Here is a 12,730-nt window from a genome sequence, read left to right as displayed (position 1 = left end):
TAGGGGTATGTCTAGGGAATGTACTATCGTAATTCTAGTATCCTCCCACATATAACACTAAAATCCAGTTTGAGGCAGGCACTGTACCCACAACAAACCAGAGACACAAGTGTAGTAGGACAGAAGCCGGTCCAGACAGTGGATACACAAGAATTGTCTTGGCGTCCTGTTCGCTCCCTTTCAAGTGTGGCCCAGGTATTCTATATTGCTCAACAGACCTGTCAAGTAGGATTTAACACTGTGCTGTGAAAAGGAGACCCACATCTCCCAACCTGCATAGTTTGTGAATTACAGAAGAGACATCGCTGATCACTCAGGTTAGCCTATTATTTGCTACTGGGGAGCATTTCACACCTCTTTTTCTCCCACTCACAAACAACCCACACATACACAGAACCAGATCAGGAGGACAAGTCTTCTTTTACATCACTCCTAAAGTGTGGACTGGCCTCCCATTCCAAATCAGAGCCTCCTCCTCTATTCTTGAATTCTGCAAGATGCTGAAGATCTGGCTTTTTAATTACCCAACTTACCATAGGAAGGTCTAGTCTCATGAGCCTGCTCAGTGCCAGAATACCCTCGCAAGTGATACTGCACTTTACAAGTACACATAAACCTATTAATGGCTGAGCACAGACTGCCAGATGGCAGAAGCTTATGCTAATTGGCCCTCTGACAGTTCAGGCAAGAAAAGGGTACTTTTTTAAAACTCGCTTTTCCTTTATATTTATTAAAAATCTGGCTTCACAATTGAATTGGATTTTTAACAACTATTAAAAACATTGGTTTAATTATTTTTCTAGCAGTTCCCTTTGCCGAGTATGCAGTATTTAGAGTTTTAATCAGGGCCTAGGCCTGTCACTGTCAAAATAACTTTTAGCGCACTGTCACTGTGGGATAATGGTAATACTATTTTTGTTTACATGGCCCACTTTTAAATCCCAGGCACCCTACGTTAAGGCTACATGGTTCACATAGAGGTGACATACTAATATTTTAAAGGGACACGTATTCCTGTCAAAAAGGGTTATTTTAGCATGTTGCACTGCTGCAGACAGGCTACACTGGTTAAGCCTGGAGCCATGTTTGCACTGTCACACTAGTCATGCTACTGGATGGCACAATAACTGCTACAGTTCAAATTTCACGTCCAGGCCGTGGGTGCACTTATTAAACCATGTACTAGGGACTTGGGGGCAAGTTAAATATAGCAATTAGCAATAGGCCAGTTCTACCATGTTTAAAGGGTGAGCAAAGGCACTTCTTATTACTGATTGGCAGGGATAAAGCACACAGAGTTCTAAAGCCAGCAAATAAAAATAGGGTCCAGCAGAGCCTGAAAAATCCAGGGTGACCAGGCAGAAAAGGTAGATTTCCTACACAGGCTGTCCCCAGCCACAAGCTGGGTTAGACTAAATCAATTCCTTGATGAACTTCTCTGCTTAGGTGATAGAACATGGTCAATTTGCCTTTTCTGCAATGATACTTGTCAAGTTGCCTTTTCTACAATGACACTTGTCCATTTCTTTGCCATTCTGAACCTATCTGTGCCCCTCTGTCAATTTCAGCCACCCTCTGTCAGGGCAAGGCTCCCATTTAGGGTGTTGGTTAGGCCTCATTTCCAGCCAGGGGCTGGCAAGGATTTGCCCACCTGCTCCTAAGGTCTCTTAGGCCTCCTAGGTTTCTCAGAGTGGGGGCCTGCACCCTTGGATGATAGATAACCTCCATCCACTCTTTCTTCCGCTATGTCAGAGAGGATACTTTGAGACTGGCATTTCAGTTCAGTTTGTTGCCTCACTGAACAGGTGCCTAGCAGCCCAGGACTTCTGGGTTGGACAAGCAGCCCTCCTCCACGATGAGACAATGTGCTATTCAGTGGTCTGCCTGCCACAGATCTCCTGTCCTTTGTCTGTGTGACAGTGCAGGCAGCACCTCAGGGTCAAAAGTGGCCGCACCAGGGTCAGTGTTGTGTGCTCTCCTCTCTGATCAGGTAACCCTTGATGTTCTAGTCCTCCCACTGTGGATGGCATCCACCTCATACCACTCACTCTTTGTCAGGGCCTCTCTACCCTCCATTTAGGGACAGTACCACCGTAAATCAGTGTTTTGGGGCACTGTAGCAGCTGCCCCTCCCAAATCTTTTCTCGCCAGTAGGTGCTAATTGCCAAGGAAGCAGTCAATGGGCTTCTGGGGACTGACAATATCCCTCCTCTGGGTTTGTACCTCCTTCCATACCATCACCATAGGGATGACATGATCTTGCCCTTGAGCATGTGTTACCCTTAGGCATGTCCTGGCAGATACTGTTCTGGGAACACCAGCAGAACTATCACCATGATCTGGCTAACACAGGTGTCCTGTAGATCAGTGACAGGGACCCCATTCACTGTGCCCTCCTGCAAGTGATGTCAACCACCCTCAGGGATCACCAACGAACCTTCTTGGTCCACTTCAATCCGAGTAATATTATGGCAGGCTTTTCTCTCTCCTCCTGTGGGATAATCTACCACTAAGGCTACACTAGTCAACCATGTGGAGCGCCTATCTGTGGGTAGCTTTCCAGGTACATACAGTGTCCCCTTCTTGTGCCCTGTCAGTAGACAGTCATAACATCAGGCCAGGTGAAATGGCACAATGGGCTTCTTCCCACCAAATGGCCCCTTTTCTGCTCAGAAGTGATCTGCAAATTCCTCCCCTCAAAACTCCTTAGGGGTCCTTTGGGAAATTGTGTTACATTACAATGGCTTTCCCCTTCCCTTCTGGGGAGGGGAACCTGAACAACCTTTCTTGTTCCCACTCCTGGGTACCTTCTTGAACACTCTGGTGCTGATCCAGAGGTCAGCTTCCTGCCCAAGTTCTCCGGGCACAGTGAGCTTGGAGTCTATATAACTATATAAATCAAGTGTACAAGATGTGCTTCTTCATGAAAAAACTGTACAGCCCATCATATTCATTTTCCTTACTGCCTTTGACTCACCCTTCCTGTGCCTTACTAGATAAGTATACAAAATTGACCTAAGAATAGTGTGACATTTTCTGGCCATCCAGAACGCCTGGCGATACTTCTCTGGGTTAAACCAAATTTGCAGACAGGGGTCTCCTCCATGAAGGTCTAGATAACCCGTTCACTCCATCAACAGCCAATATTGCATCCAAACAAGGGTTTGTTCTTCCACAGGCTAATCCCCAGTCCTCCTCTGGGACTCTATAGATATGCAGGGCCACCTCATATGCCTACCAATTTGCTTAATTAGGACAGCCCCCAGTCTTCCTCTTGGGCTCTATGGATATGCAGGGCCACCTCATATCCTGCAAACCATTTATCTATAGTTCAAGTTTATTTGTATTTATGTTATGGAACTTCAAAAAGATCCACATAAAATTACTGGAAACATATAATCACAAGAGTGAGAAACAATTGTTAGAATAAACGATTTTCCCCCTAAAATACCATAAAAGAACTAAACATTTATCCTAAAATTTTCTTTAAAAGAATCCAATAATGAAAAGATACAATTCGGAAGCACATAAAGAGACTAACATCATTGGAGCAGAAAGAATAGGTAGTTGCACACATATAGGCATCAACATAATAAAAGAGCAGGACATAAGAAAAGGACACGATTGAAGTCTTGAGGACAACTTTGGCACATACCACAAGTCGGCAAAGTACCACACCATTTAGCCAGCAAAGGATTTAACGGAAGCGTACCCTGCCTCCGAAGAAACCAAAAACGACTCAGTCCATGAGGTAGATTACAAAGAATATAAGGTTGGCCTTTGTTTACCATACAAGAGTCTTTATACATGACCTTAGGGAGCCCTCATCACATTTCGTGAGGTGCACAACTCAGCGCACCACCCTGCAAGACCCTGTACAAAGGCACTTATCAATCCAAATTCCAGTCTTAAGGCCGCTACAGAGGAGGCTACATGGACTGAAGCTAAGCTTCCAAGAACTCGACCTTCCATCACATTTAAAAAACTCCATTTGGTGATATCAGTCAGTTCTAGACCATATAACAGAAAGGGAGGGATTTTAGCGCGATAAACCTCAAACATGGGCAAGAAATGCACCTAAGCCATTAGCCTGAGAGAGGGCTTTGGTCATATTATTTCCTATATGTGCTTTCTCACTTAGATTCCCACACACTACCTTCCCCAGGAAAGCATACGATTCTATGATTTCTAGCTTTTGGGCACCAATGGACCATATAAAGTATCCATATTTCAGCATCTTCCTTCCATGGAAGCACATGATTTTACTTTTAGTTGCATTAATCTTCATATAGTGAGTATCAGCAAATTGTTGCAATGCCTACAGATGACTATTGAACCCTTTTGGGGTAAGATCAAAAATTATTATGTAGCCAGTATAAAGCTGTCAGACAATAGAATTCCCCCCCCCCACCATTTACCCCTAAACCAAGTATCAGAATGGAGGGAAATGACTAAGTCTAAAAAGGAGCCCGGCATACCCCAGTTTAAAAGCTTACTCCACAGCAAGGGATGATCCACTTTGTTGAAAGCTGTGGAGAAGTCTATAAAAGCTGCATATAGCACCCCTCCCCTTGTTACAACATATTTTTCATTTAATAACTGAAGGGCGGTTATGTTATCAAATGCTCCATCTCTACTCCTAAACCCTGTTTGCTCCGTGGGAAGATTGTTTCTTCTTCCACCCATTCACTGATTTGAGCTAGTACACATTTAACGAAGAATTCACCCACTGCATCAAGAAGGGCGATCTGACGATAATTTTGGTGAGAGTATAACACTTCCCGTCCTAGAGGGGGGGAATATTTTTAGTTTCACAGCAACTTTTAAAAACCAGGGAAAGAATTTTTCTCCAAAATGACGTATTTTGTTTTAGTACAGAGATTGGAATTTCATCGGCCTCCATTGCTGCCTAGGTGCGCATTCCACGAACTGCAGACACGATCTCTTTTTCAGAAGGATGACTAGAAGAGTGAAAATCCCCCTCTACTAAAGGTTTATTAACCACCCCCTTGTTTGCCCCATATAGGCTCTTGATTAAGTTATTCTATCCTAATTCCTCTATAGCTAAGGGGAGGGATCTGGCTTTTACTCCACAATCCTCCCCGACTAATGCCCAATAGGACCTAGTCTGGCCTTTTACTACTGCCTTCATTATTTGAATCCAGAGCCTATCCAATTCCTTAATCCTCACACGGGCTTTTACTCGGGCCCTTCTCTTCTTTAATAACAGAATCCTAGCTTTCTTATCAGGATCATAGTCCACGTATTGTTCTCCCTATTTAATAGTAGAAGAGGGATCACCTTAGGCCCACCCAATAAATGTTTTTGGTTAAAATCTTTTACTAACTGCTTTATAAAATTATTGAAGCATTCTATTTCATTTCCTGCCCAACAATCTAAGATGTCAAGGTTTGTTTTCTAATTGAGCCTAAAAGCGGCTCCGTTAAATTTCAAAGAACTGGCAGGGGTCATATTAAAATTCAAAGAGATAGATATCAAGCTATGATCACTAAACAAAGAAGCTGTGACCTTTATGTCACCCAAAAAGCAGGAAAAAGTACAACCTACCACCACATAATCCACAACAGACACCTCCCCCCTGGGCTCTATGAGTAGATGCTGCTGGGGAATTCGAAGGTAACCTCCCATTAACTACAACGCAATCAGTCTTTTTCAGCTGGGCCATTGGCACTTTCCCTCTCTCATTTCTTCTTATTTTAGGAGGAAAAAGAGATGGAGGGAACCGCAAGTCTTCCTTTTTTCCGGCATCCCGCAGTTGTTCTAAGGCAGAGTTAGATATATTGCAATTTAGATCCCATACCAAAATTATGTGCAGAGTCTGATCCTTATCAGCAGCTTTTTTAACGTAGGAGAAAACCTCACGTAAAACCTCATCAAGGATAACCTCTGGGGGAATATAAGCATTTATCAACAATAGGGGAGGAATCCCTTGTTGAGTTCCAGAATTAAACAAAGTTACTGCCATAAACAAATTAATTAGATCTTTGTAACACTCATACCTCCACTTAAGCCTGTTGAACAGCAGACATGCTACTCCGCGCATGCCCCCTCCTTTAAGGTTTTGCTTCGCATTCCACAGTGAAGTAATCTTCACATGCCAGCTCCCCCCCAAAATGCCATGCCTCCTGGAGACATATCGCATCTGCATTCAATGAGCACACACAATACAGTTTCTCCCTACTATACTTTAATCCAGCTGCAGTCTAAGAAATAACCTTTAGCTCATTGCTAATTATAGATCGCCGCAGTTGGCTACTCTGGGAGGCACTGGATAAAGCATTTGGCAGGCAATTCTATCAAGAAATCTCATCTTCATGTGCTGCTTGGACGGAGAGAATAAAAGGTTCCCTAACGATACTTGTCTGCCATGGTTGCCTAGGTGGACTTTTAACCCATTGTAATCTGACAGGGACCCTCTACTAAGAGAGAGAGAGAGAGCCAAAGGAGCAACTGCCCCTTCCCTGCAACACTATTTCGAAAGAGAACATACCAATATCTTGCCTTCCCTCACCTTCTTGGATAGGGATGTCATCAATCTCTCTACATTGCAGACATTCAGAATTTTTTATCATCATTTACCGTAAGGTTAGAGTAAAACATTACCCTTGATATAAAATAAGAAGACCAACTTCATGCCATTGGCTTCAATCAACTTCAAATGCTCAATTTCTGAAAAACATTTACGTAATGACGACCTATTTAAAATTAAATCTACGTTAAAAAGGGGTAAAAAACAACATGAAAATGTCCAAAATGTACCCTACATACTTTACCTCTACTGAGTCCAAAAGACCCCTCATTATGCTGGAATCTAAAAATGGAGCAGCCATTGAATTCAGTGAGGATGGTATGAAAGAAGGTTGCAACATATGATCTCCTTCCTTTGTTGCTGTAACTCCCTCCTCCAATACATTTGCGGCGTCACTTATAGCATCAGATGCTACTTGGGCTAGAGGAGGAGTTTGCATTGAACCCTCAGCCTTTTTTCAGTTATCCGTAATTTCTCTAAAACATACTCTCCTTCAACCTTACTTTGAAAATCTGCAACGGGTTTTTTCCTTCCTTTACAGATTTTCTCCCATTCCCCAGATTTTGCCTGATGTGAAGATGTACTTAATTTGCCGGCACTTGGCACCTGCTGCTCAGGTTGGGATTTAAAGATAAGAAACAAGTCCTCTACAGCAGCCTAGGGATTTTCACATTACATCTTTGTAATTAGGAAGTTATCAAAAATGAAACGTATAATGTCAGCTGGTCTGTCAGAGCAGGTGGCTTTTTTGATGTACTTCTTACATTGTGGTTTTCCTACGCAGGAGCCTAATTCACACTTTATGGAGGGTCCTTCTGTCCTGCAGCGTAGTCCCTTCCAATTCAAATGGCTCCCCAAAGCCTATAGTTTTATCTTTCTTGCTATTAATCAATTCTTTCAATATCGTCTTTACTGTATCAAAAATGCAGTTGGATCCCCCAACAAATGTTTCTAACAAGTGTAAAATTGATGACAAAAGTCTTTCTAAACACAGTAGAGAAGTTAACACCTTTACTTCTTAATTTGGGCGCTGACAAAATTGCATTCTGCTTACTTCAAGTTCTGGAGTTACACACAGGTTAGATATCAATGAAGGATTATTTGATGGGTTACTACTAAAGAGTGCAGTCCTAGGGGAACTATCGGGGCGAGATCCCCACGTACTGAGAGATCTCCCCCTTGTATTGCACACTATATCTCTTACATAATTCTAGATCTAGATCTGGCAAAGTAAAATCATTGTCTCAAGCCAGTGGAGCTATTTGTTGTGATGAGTCCTCTCTGCAAATTATATGAGAATTGACTGTCACCGCATGTGCAAAGGAGAAATGATCTAACGGGGGTGGTGGGGAAAGTGGACAGATAGCGGGGGAGCTAAAAGTGCCCTCACAATGCTCTTAAGTGTCCTTCTGCAGAGCTGCCACCCCAGTCTTTTGGTTTGACTATGAACCAATCCCCCCACACCTCTCCAAGCATTTATTTGCACAATTTCATTTGACTCCCCACCTGTGCCCATACTCGGATTCAGATCCTCCTGTGGAAATTTCTCCTTTTCCCAAAGAGTGAATATCTGATTTTTCCTTTTCAACAGCGTGGTTGAGGAGTCTTTATTCTGAAGAGGATTAGATTTAGTTTTCGCACAAGCCCGTCCCTGGAGCAAGGGACCAGATCTCAACTTTTTTACTGTCATTGTTTTATAAGGTGATGGCCAATAACTCAGGTCAGTGACTTTGTGATGGCAAATAATAGCGCAGGGAGTATTGAGGCAGCAACTTGCACCACAACCTAAAGTAGCTGCTTCTGCCGCACACTGCTATCTCCCCTTCGGCAACAGAGGCATTATTGACCGACACACCAGGGCACTTATCCTCCTTCTACCCCTTTAACCCCTTGGTCACTGTATCACCTGGGCTTTATGCCAATCCTTAACTTCTGTCCACTGATTTTTCAATCAGCGGCTCACCCCTTGCATCTGTCAATATTTATTCCTTTCTGGGGTTTTGTCTACCAAATCTTACTGCTGATCCGAGGAGAATATCCACTGCTACCATCATATCTAAATATCTTAATGATTACAGTGTGGGTCTGAAACAGGTAAAATAAAGTCTATCAAGGTGGCTTGGTCTTTAAGGACCTCCAACAATTTCCTCCTTACAACAGCAGCTAGTCTGGCATTTCCAACGGATCAGACTTGTGCCAAGACAAATAACGCTTAGATTATTATTAGGGGCATAGCCTGCTTCTTTGCCCAGAATATTGGACGCGGGCCCTAATTGATGCTCTACATTAATTCTTCCCTCTCCTGGGATGTTTCACAGGCCTTGTCTCCAGAAGGGAACCCCCGAAGTAAACAAGTGTACCCTGTCACCAGCCACAGTCAAGTATCCACCCATAACATGTCTTTCCCAATATTTAATGGCCTGCTCAGTTCCCGGTTATCGTGTTCAAGTATACTCTAACACAACAGGGGAGAGTGTTTTCTGCAGGCTCGCCGCTCAATTCAGTGCCCACGCAGGCAGCCTGGTGCTTCCTCAGGGCTCCCGTTGAACCCTGGCAGCAGATACAGGCCCATGTGACATTGCTGCAGCCCCCAGAGTTGGGCAGGGCCACGCTCACTCGTGGAGGCCGCTCTACAGATGCGGCTGCACCGCTCACTGCTACAGCGCTGGTCCAGGACACGTTGGGCCAACAAGCCCCGGGCCACATCACTAGCAGCCAGAGGCGCTGAGTCCTCCACATTGGGCCGCCAGGACCACCTCTCACTTCCTCGGCTGTGAGTCGCGATAGATGCCTGTTTTCTACTCACACGGCCTCCCGGACTCTGTAATGGCGATCCTCTCTCGCTTACGGCTTGCCTGCTGCAGCTGTGTATACGTCCAATCATGTGAGCTTCTTCACAAGGCCTGGAGTGCTTGCTCTTCAGACAGACAAATAAAGATCATTTATCTATATCATAACCAACCACATTATTAGGCACCAGGTATTTTGGGATGTGGACTCTGTTTACCTCTCCTAGGAACTTCTGAATCGCTGCACCCATCATCACAGGACTCAAACCCCATTCTGGTCTTTAAGTCGATTGTTTGCTTGCTCTTCTTAATTGGCACCTGGACCTTCTTTTCCTCTAAGACCTAGGCCAACTCTTTTTCCTTTAGTGCAAAGGCTGCTGTTGCATTTTTCTCTTCAGCAAAGAGGGCTGCTGCCTTCTCCTCAGAAGCCAACATTATTTTCTCAAGGGCAGGGGTAGCCAAATGCAACTTCGAGGCCTGCTCCCCATCTGTTTCCCACAGCTCTGATGGGGACAAGCTGCAAGAGGACATACTGTTCCATGCCCTGGACAATGCAGGAGATGCTGCTCCTTGGGGACAACACTACCTTGGCACTGGGGCTTCCTCAATATCCTCTTCATTTCCCACTTGAAACTCATCCTCATTGTCCTCTGAAGTGCACTTTAGCATATGCACTTCCTCCCAGGTCCTAACAGCAATGTGATAATCCTCCTTCTTAGACAGCTTGTTCAGCTTCAGTCTACTTTGCTTGTGAATACCCTTCTGTTCTGCCAACCTAAAGTGCTTCACGTTACCCAGATCCACGGCAATGTTTCCAGAAACTGAGGGTGCAAAAAGTTAGGGCAAGAATGAATTTAGGCAAAAAATAACCCAACTGAAACTTAAAGCCAATTAAAAATACAAAAGGTCAATTTTAACTGTTGATTAAAAAAAAGGACTTTTAATTTCAATTTAAATCACTACATGGTACTGCAAAACACCACTTCTGAATCCCACTGCTGAACACCAGTGTAAAAAACTGGATTAATATTTGGGGTGAGTGACTACTCACCTCAAGGAATAATCACCGCCATTGTCAGAGTAAATTGTTAGTCACCAAATTAACCTGACATCAGCCCCGATAGCTGAGGCAAAGAGTAAACATGTTTAAGCAATGTGTAAAGTATTAATGCAGTACCAAAACTGTAATAAAGTCAAAATGCAAAACAATAAAAAATCCCAAACTGAATTAGAAAAATAGAGTAAAAATGTATAGACAAACCTACGAAAAAAACAACAAGGTGAACCAGAGGTATGATTTTTTTAAGTTGTACATAGAAATGGCATCAAAGTCAACAGACCTCTTCGACTCCTATCAACAATTCCAAAACAGTACGAACCCAGGTTCCAAAACTGCTACGGGGCCATGTAAATGATGCAAATGCGTATGGACATAAGATAATACAAAAAACAAGAAACACATTAGAAGTATAGCGCAGCAAATGCATATATGTAATAAATTCTCACATCTACTATGCTAAGTGAAATACATTTCTAATCAATTACATGACGAGTAAAGCTGTCAAGCTGTCTGTTTATACTGGCAATGTACTGGATCCTGTCACTGAACGAAACTACTGTTTCATCAGTTATCCGGGTGCAGGCGGATATCAGCTTAGAAGGAACTGCTAACTCTTCCCACATCAAATATCTTGTACACAGTTTAGATGACGTATTCGTTCCGAAGAGAAAGCGATTTGCCCGAGTTTGGAAATCTTTTTTACACAAAGGAACAGATGCACATAAATATATATTTTCTGAGTCGCTGCGTCCTTCTCTGTTGAATATTTAATAGGAGTAGAATTACGAGAGACCATAGAGTGCACACCGCAAAGAGGCCTCCTCCGTATAGTAGTTTGTTTAGTAGTTTTACGGGAGGCTATCTCACAGACATTTTATCATCCGCTGAATGTTGAAACACTGGGTAAGTCTGATAAAATTCGAACGTATTACTGCTACAGACGCATTAACCCACTGAGCTGGATTGTTAATGAATTGATAAGGAGTGGCATTTGTACTACGAAAGCAAGCGCTTCGACGGTCAAAGTATTTTCTGTGAAGGACCAGAAGCGATTTGTGATTTAAGGAGAACAGCTTGCAAGGTTTTGCTTCTTGGTATAAATATCGAAACCGTGCGTTTAAGTCTAGATCGTTAAAAGGCTAAACATTTCTATATACCGTTTGTGAAACACAAGGGTGGCATAAATACTAGAGAGTGACAACGAATGTGGTATAACTTGCTGTCGTACTGCGCTTCGCTCCGGATCTGGGGGACAAAGCCAGCGAAAGCGCTGTCACCAGCAAGGTCCTTCGGGCATTATGTGGCTGTACTGTTAAGTCACGCTAGGCAATGACAAAGCATAAGGAAGTGACAATGCAGAATAAGTACACCTCGCGTAGCCTTGGCTGTCAAGGCACTGGAAGCATAGACAGCGGGTTGTGTTTGTGTCACCCGCTCTCGCTTCAATGCGCGCCACTGGAAGTGACAGCACAGGCAATCTGAAGGTCAGCTGGGAATATTCGCTGAGTGAATTGAACAACGGTCCAAACAGAGGCGTCCAGGGTATGCGTCTGGGGCCACCAGCTCTCGCCTGAACAGGATGGGGGGGGTCGCGCGAAGAGCCCGTGCAGTGGGCCCTGGCAGCTGCCTGGCACCTCTCTTTGGATGCTGCCACCGCCTCAGCTTTACCTGTATTTCTTGAACAGCTGGTCCGATTCCTTGAACCCATTGTTGAGTAGCAGGTTGATCCCCATTAGGGCCAATTCAGCGTCATCGGGAGACTGCAGGGGCGGCAGGGGGGATGAGGGCTCTACCCCCGGTGGAGGCTGCTCGCAGCCGGCCATGGTCAGCAGGTTGGCTTAGGCTGCCTGTGCGACTCGGAGTGCAGGCTGGAGGGGAGGGGCGTGGTCATGTACAAGAGAAGGAGGAGCTTTGTGCCAAGAAAGGAGGGCGTGAATCAGACCCTGGGAACTGGATGGGCGCCCATGACAGGAAGAGGGTGTGCTAATGGAGATGGACAGAGTGTATTCTTGTGCAAAGAAAGAAAGAAAGGCTATTCTGAGGCTTCAGCGATGGAGAGGTGTCTACCTCTGTGTGGGAGAGGGAGGTACATTGTCATCAGCCAGCGAGGAGTTAATTTCAATGTCAAATGTGGAGAATTTCCACTGGGGAGGGAGGGTTGCTGTCTGGAAGGCAGGGCGTGCTTTGTTTGATTTCAGGGAGAAGCGTACACCTGCCCGGCGGAGTGAGGATAGGTGGGGCGTGTATTTTAGTCCGAGAGGGAGGGCTTTATTTTGGTGTTAGCAAAAAACTGAATGCTAGAGTCGGAGAAGGAGAGGAGGTTGGATTTGT

General features: G+C 44.4%; 1 protein-coding gene across 3 annotated transcripts in view; it reads right to left on the bottom strand.

Moving 5' to 3' along the window:
* Nucleotides 1-12,525, bottom strand: part of TTC39C (tetratricopeptide repeat domain 39C) — a 449,102-nt gene extending 436,577 nt beyond the window's left edge. The window contains exon 1 of one of the 3 annotated variants that reach the window (XM_069220027.1): nt 12,068-12,525. In XM_069220027.1, coding sequence (XP_069076128.1) covers nt 12,068-12,222 — 155 coding nt within the window. In that variant the 5' untranslated portion in view covers nt 12,223-12,525. The remainder of the gene's footprint in view (nt 1-12,067) is intronic. The other 2 variants (XM_069220029.1, XM_069220030.1) reach the window with 2 other exon arrangements.
* Nucleotides 12,526-12,730: the final 205 nt, after the last annotated feature.

This window comes from Pleurodeles waltl, chromosome 2_2, assembly GCF_031143425.1.
Source record: "Pleurodeles waltl isolate 20211129_DDA chromosome 2_2, aPleWal1.hap1.20221129, whole genome shotgun sequence".
In the NCBI taxonomy this organism is placed as follows: domain Eukaryota; kingdom Metazoa; phylum Chordata; class Amphibia; order Caudata; family Salamandridae; genus Pleurodeles; species Pleurodeles waltl.
The sequence above is the reverse complement of the archived record's forward strand: the minus strand, read 5'-3'. Positions and strand labels throughout refer to the sequence as shown.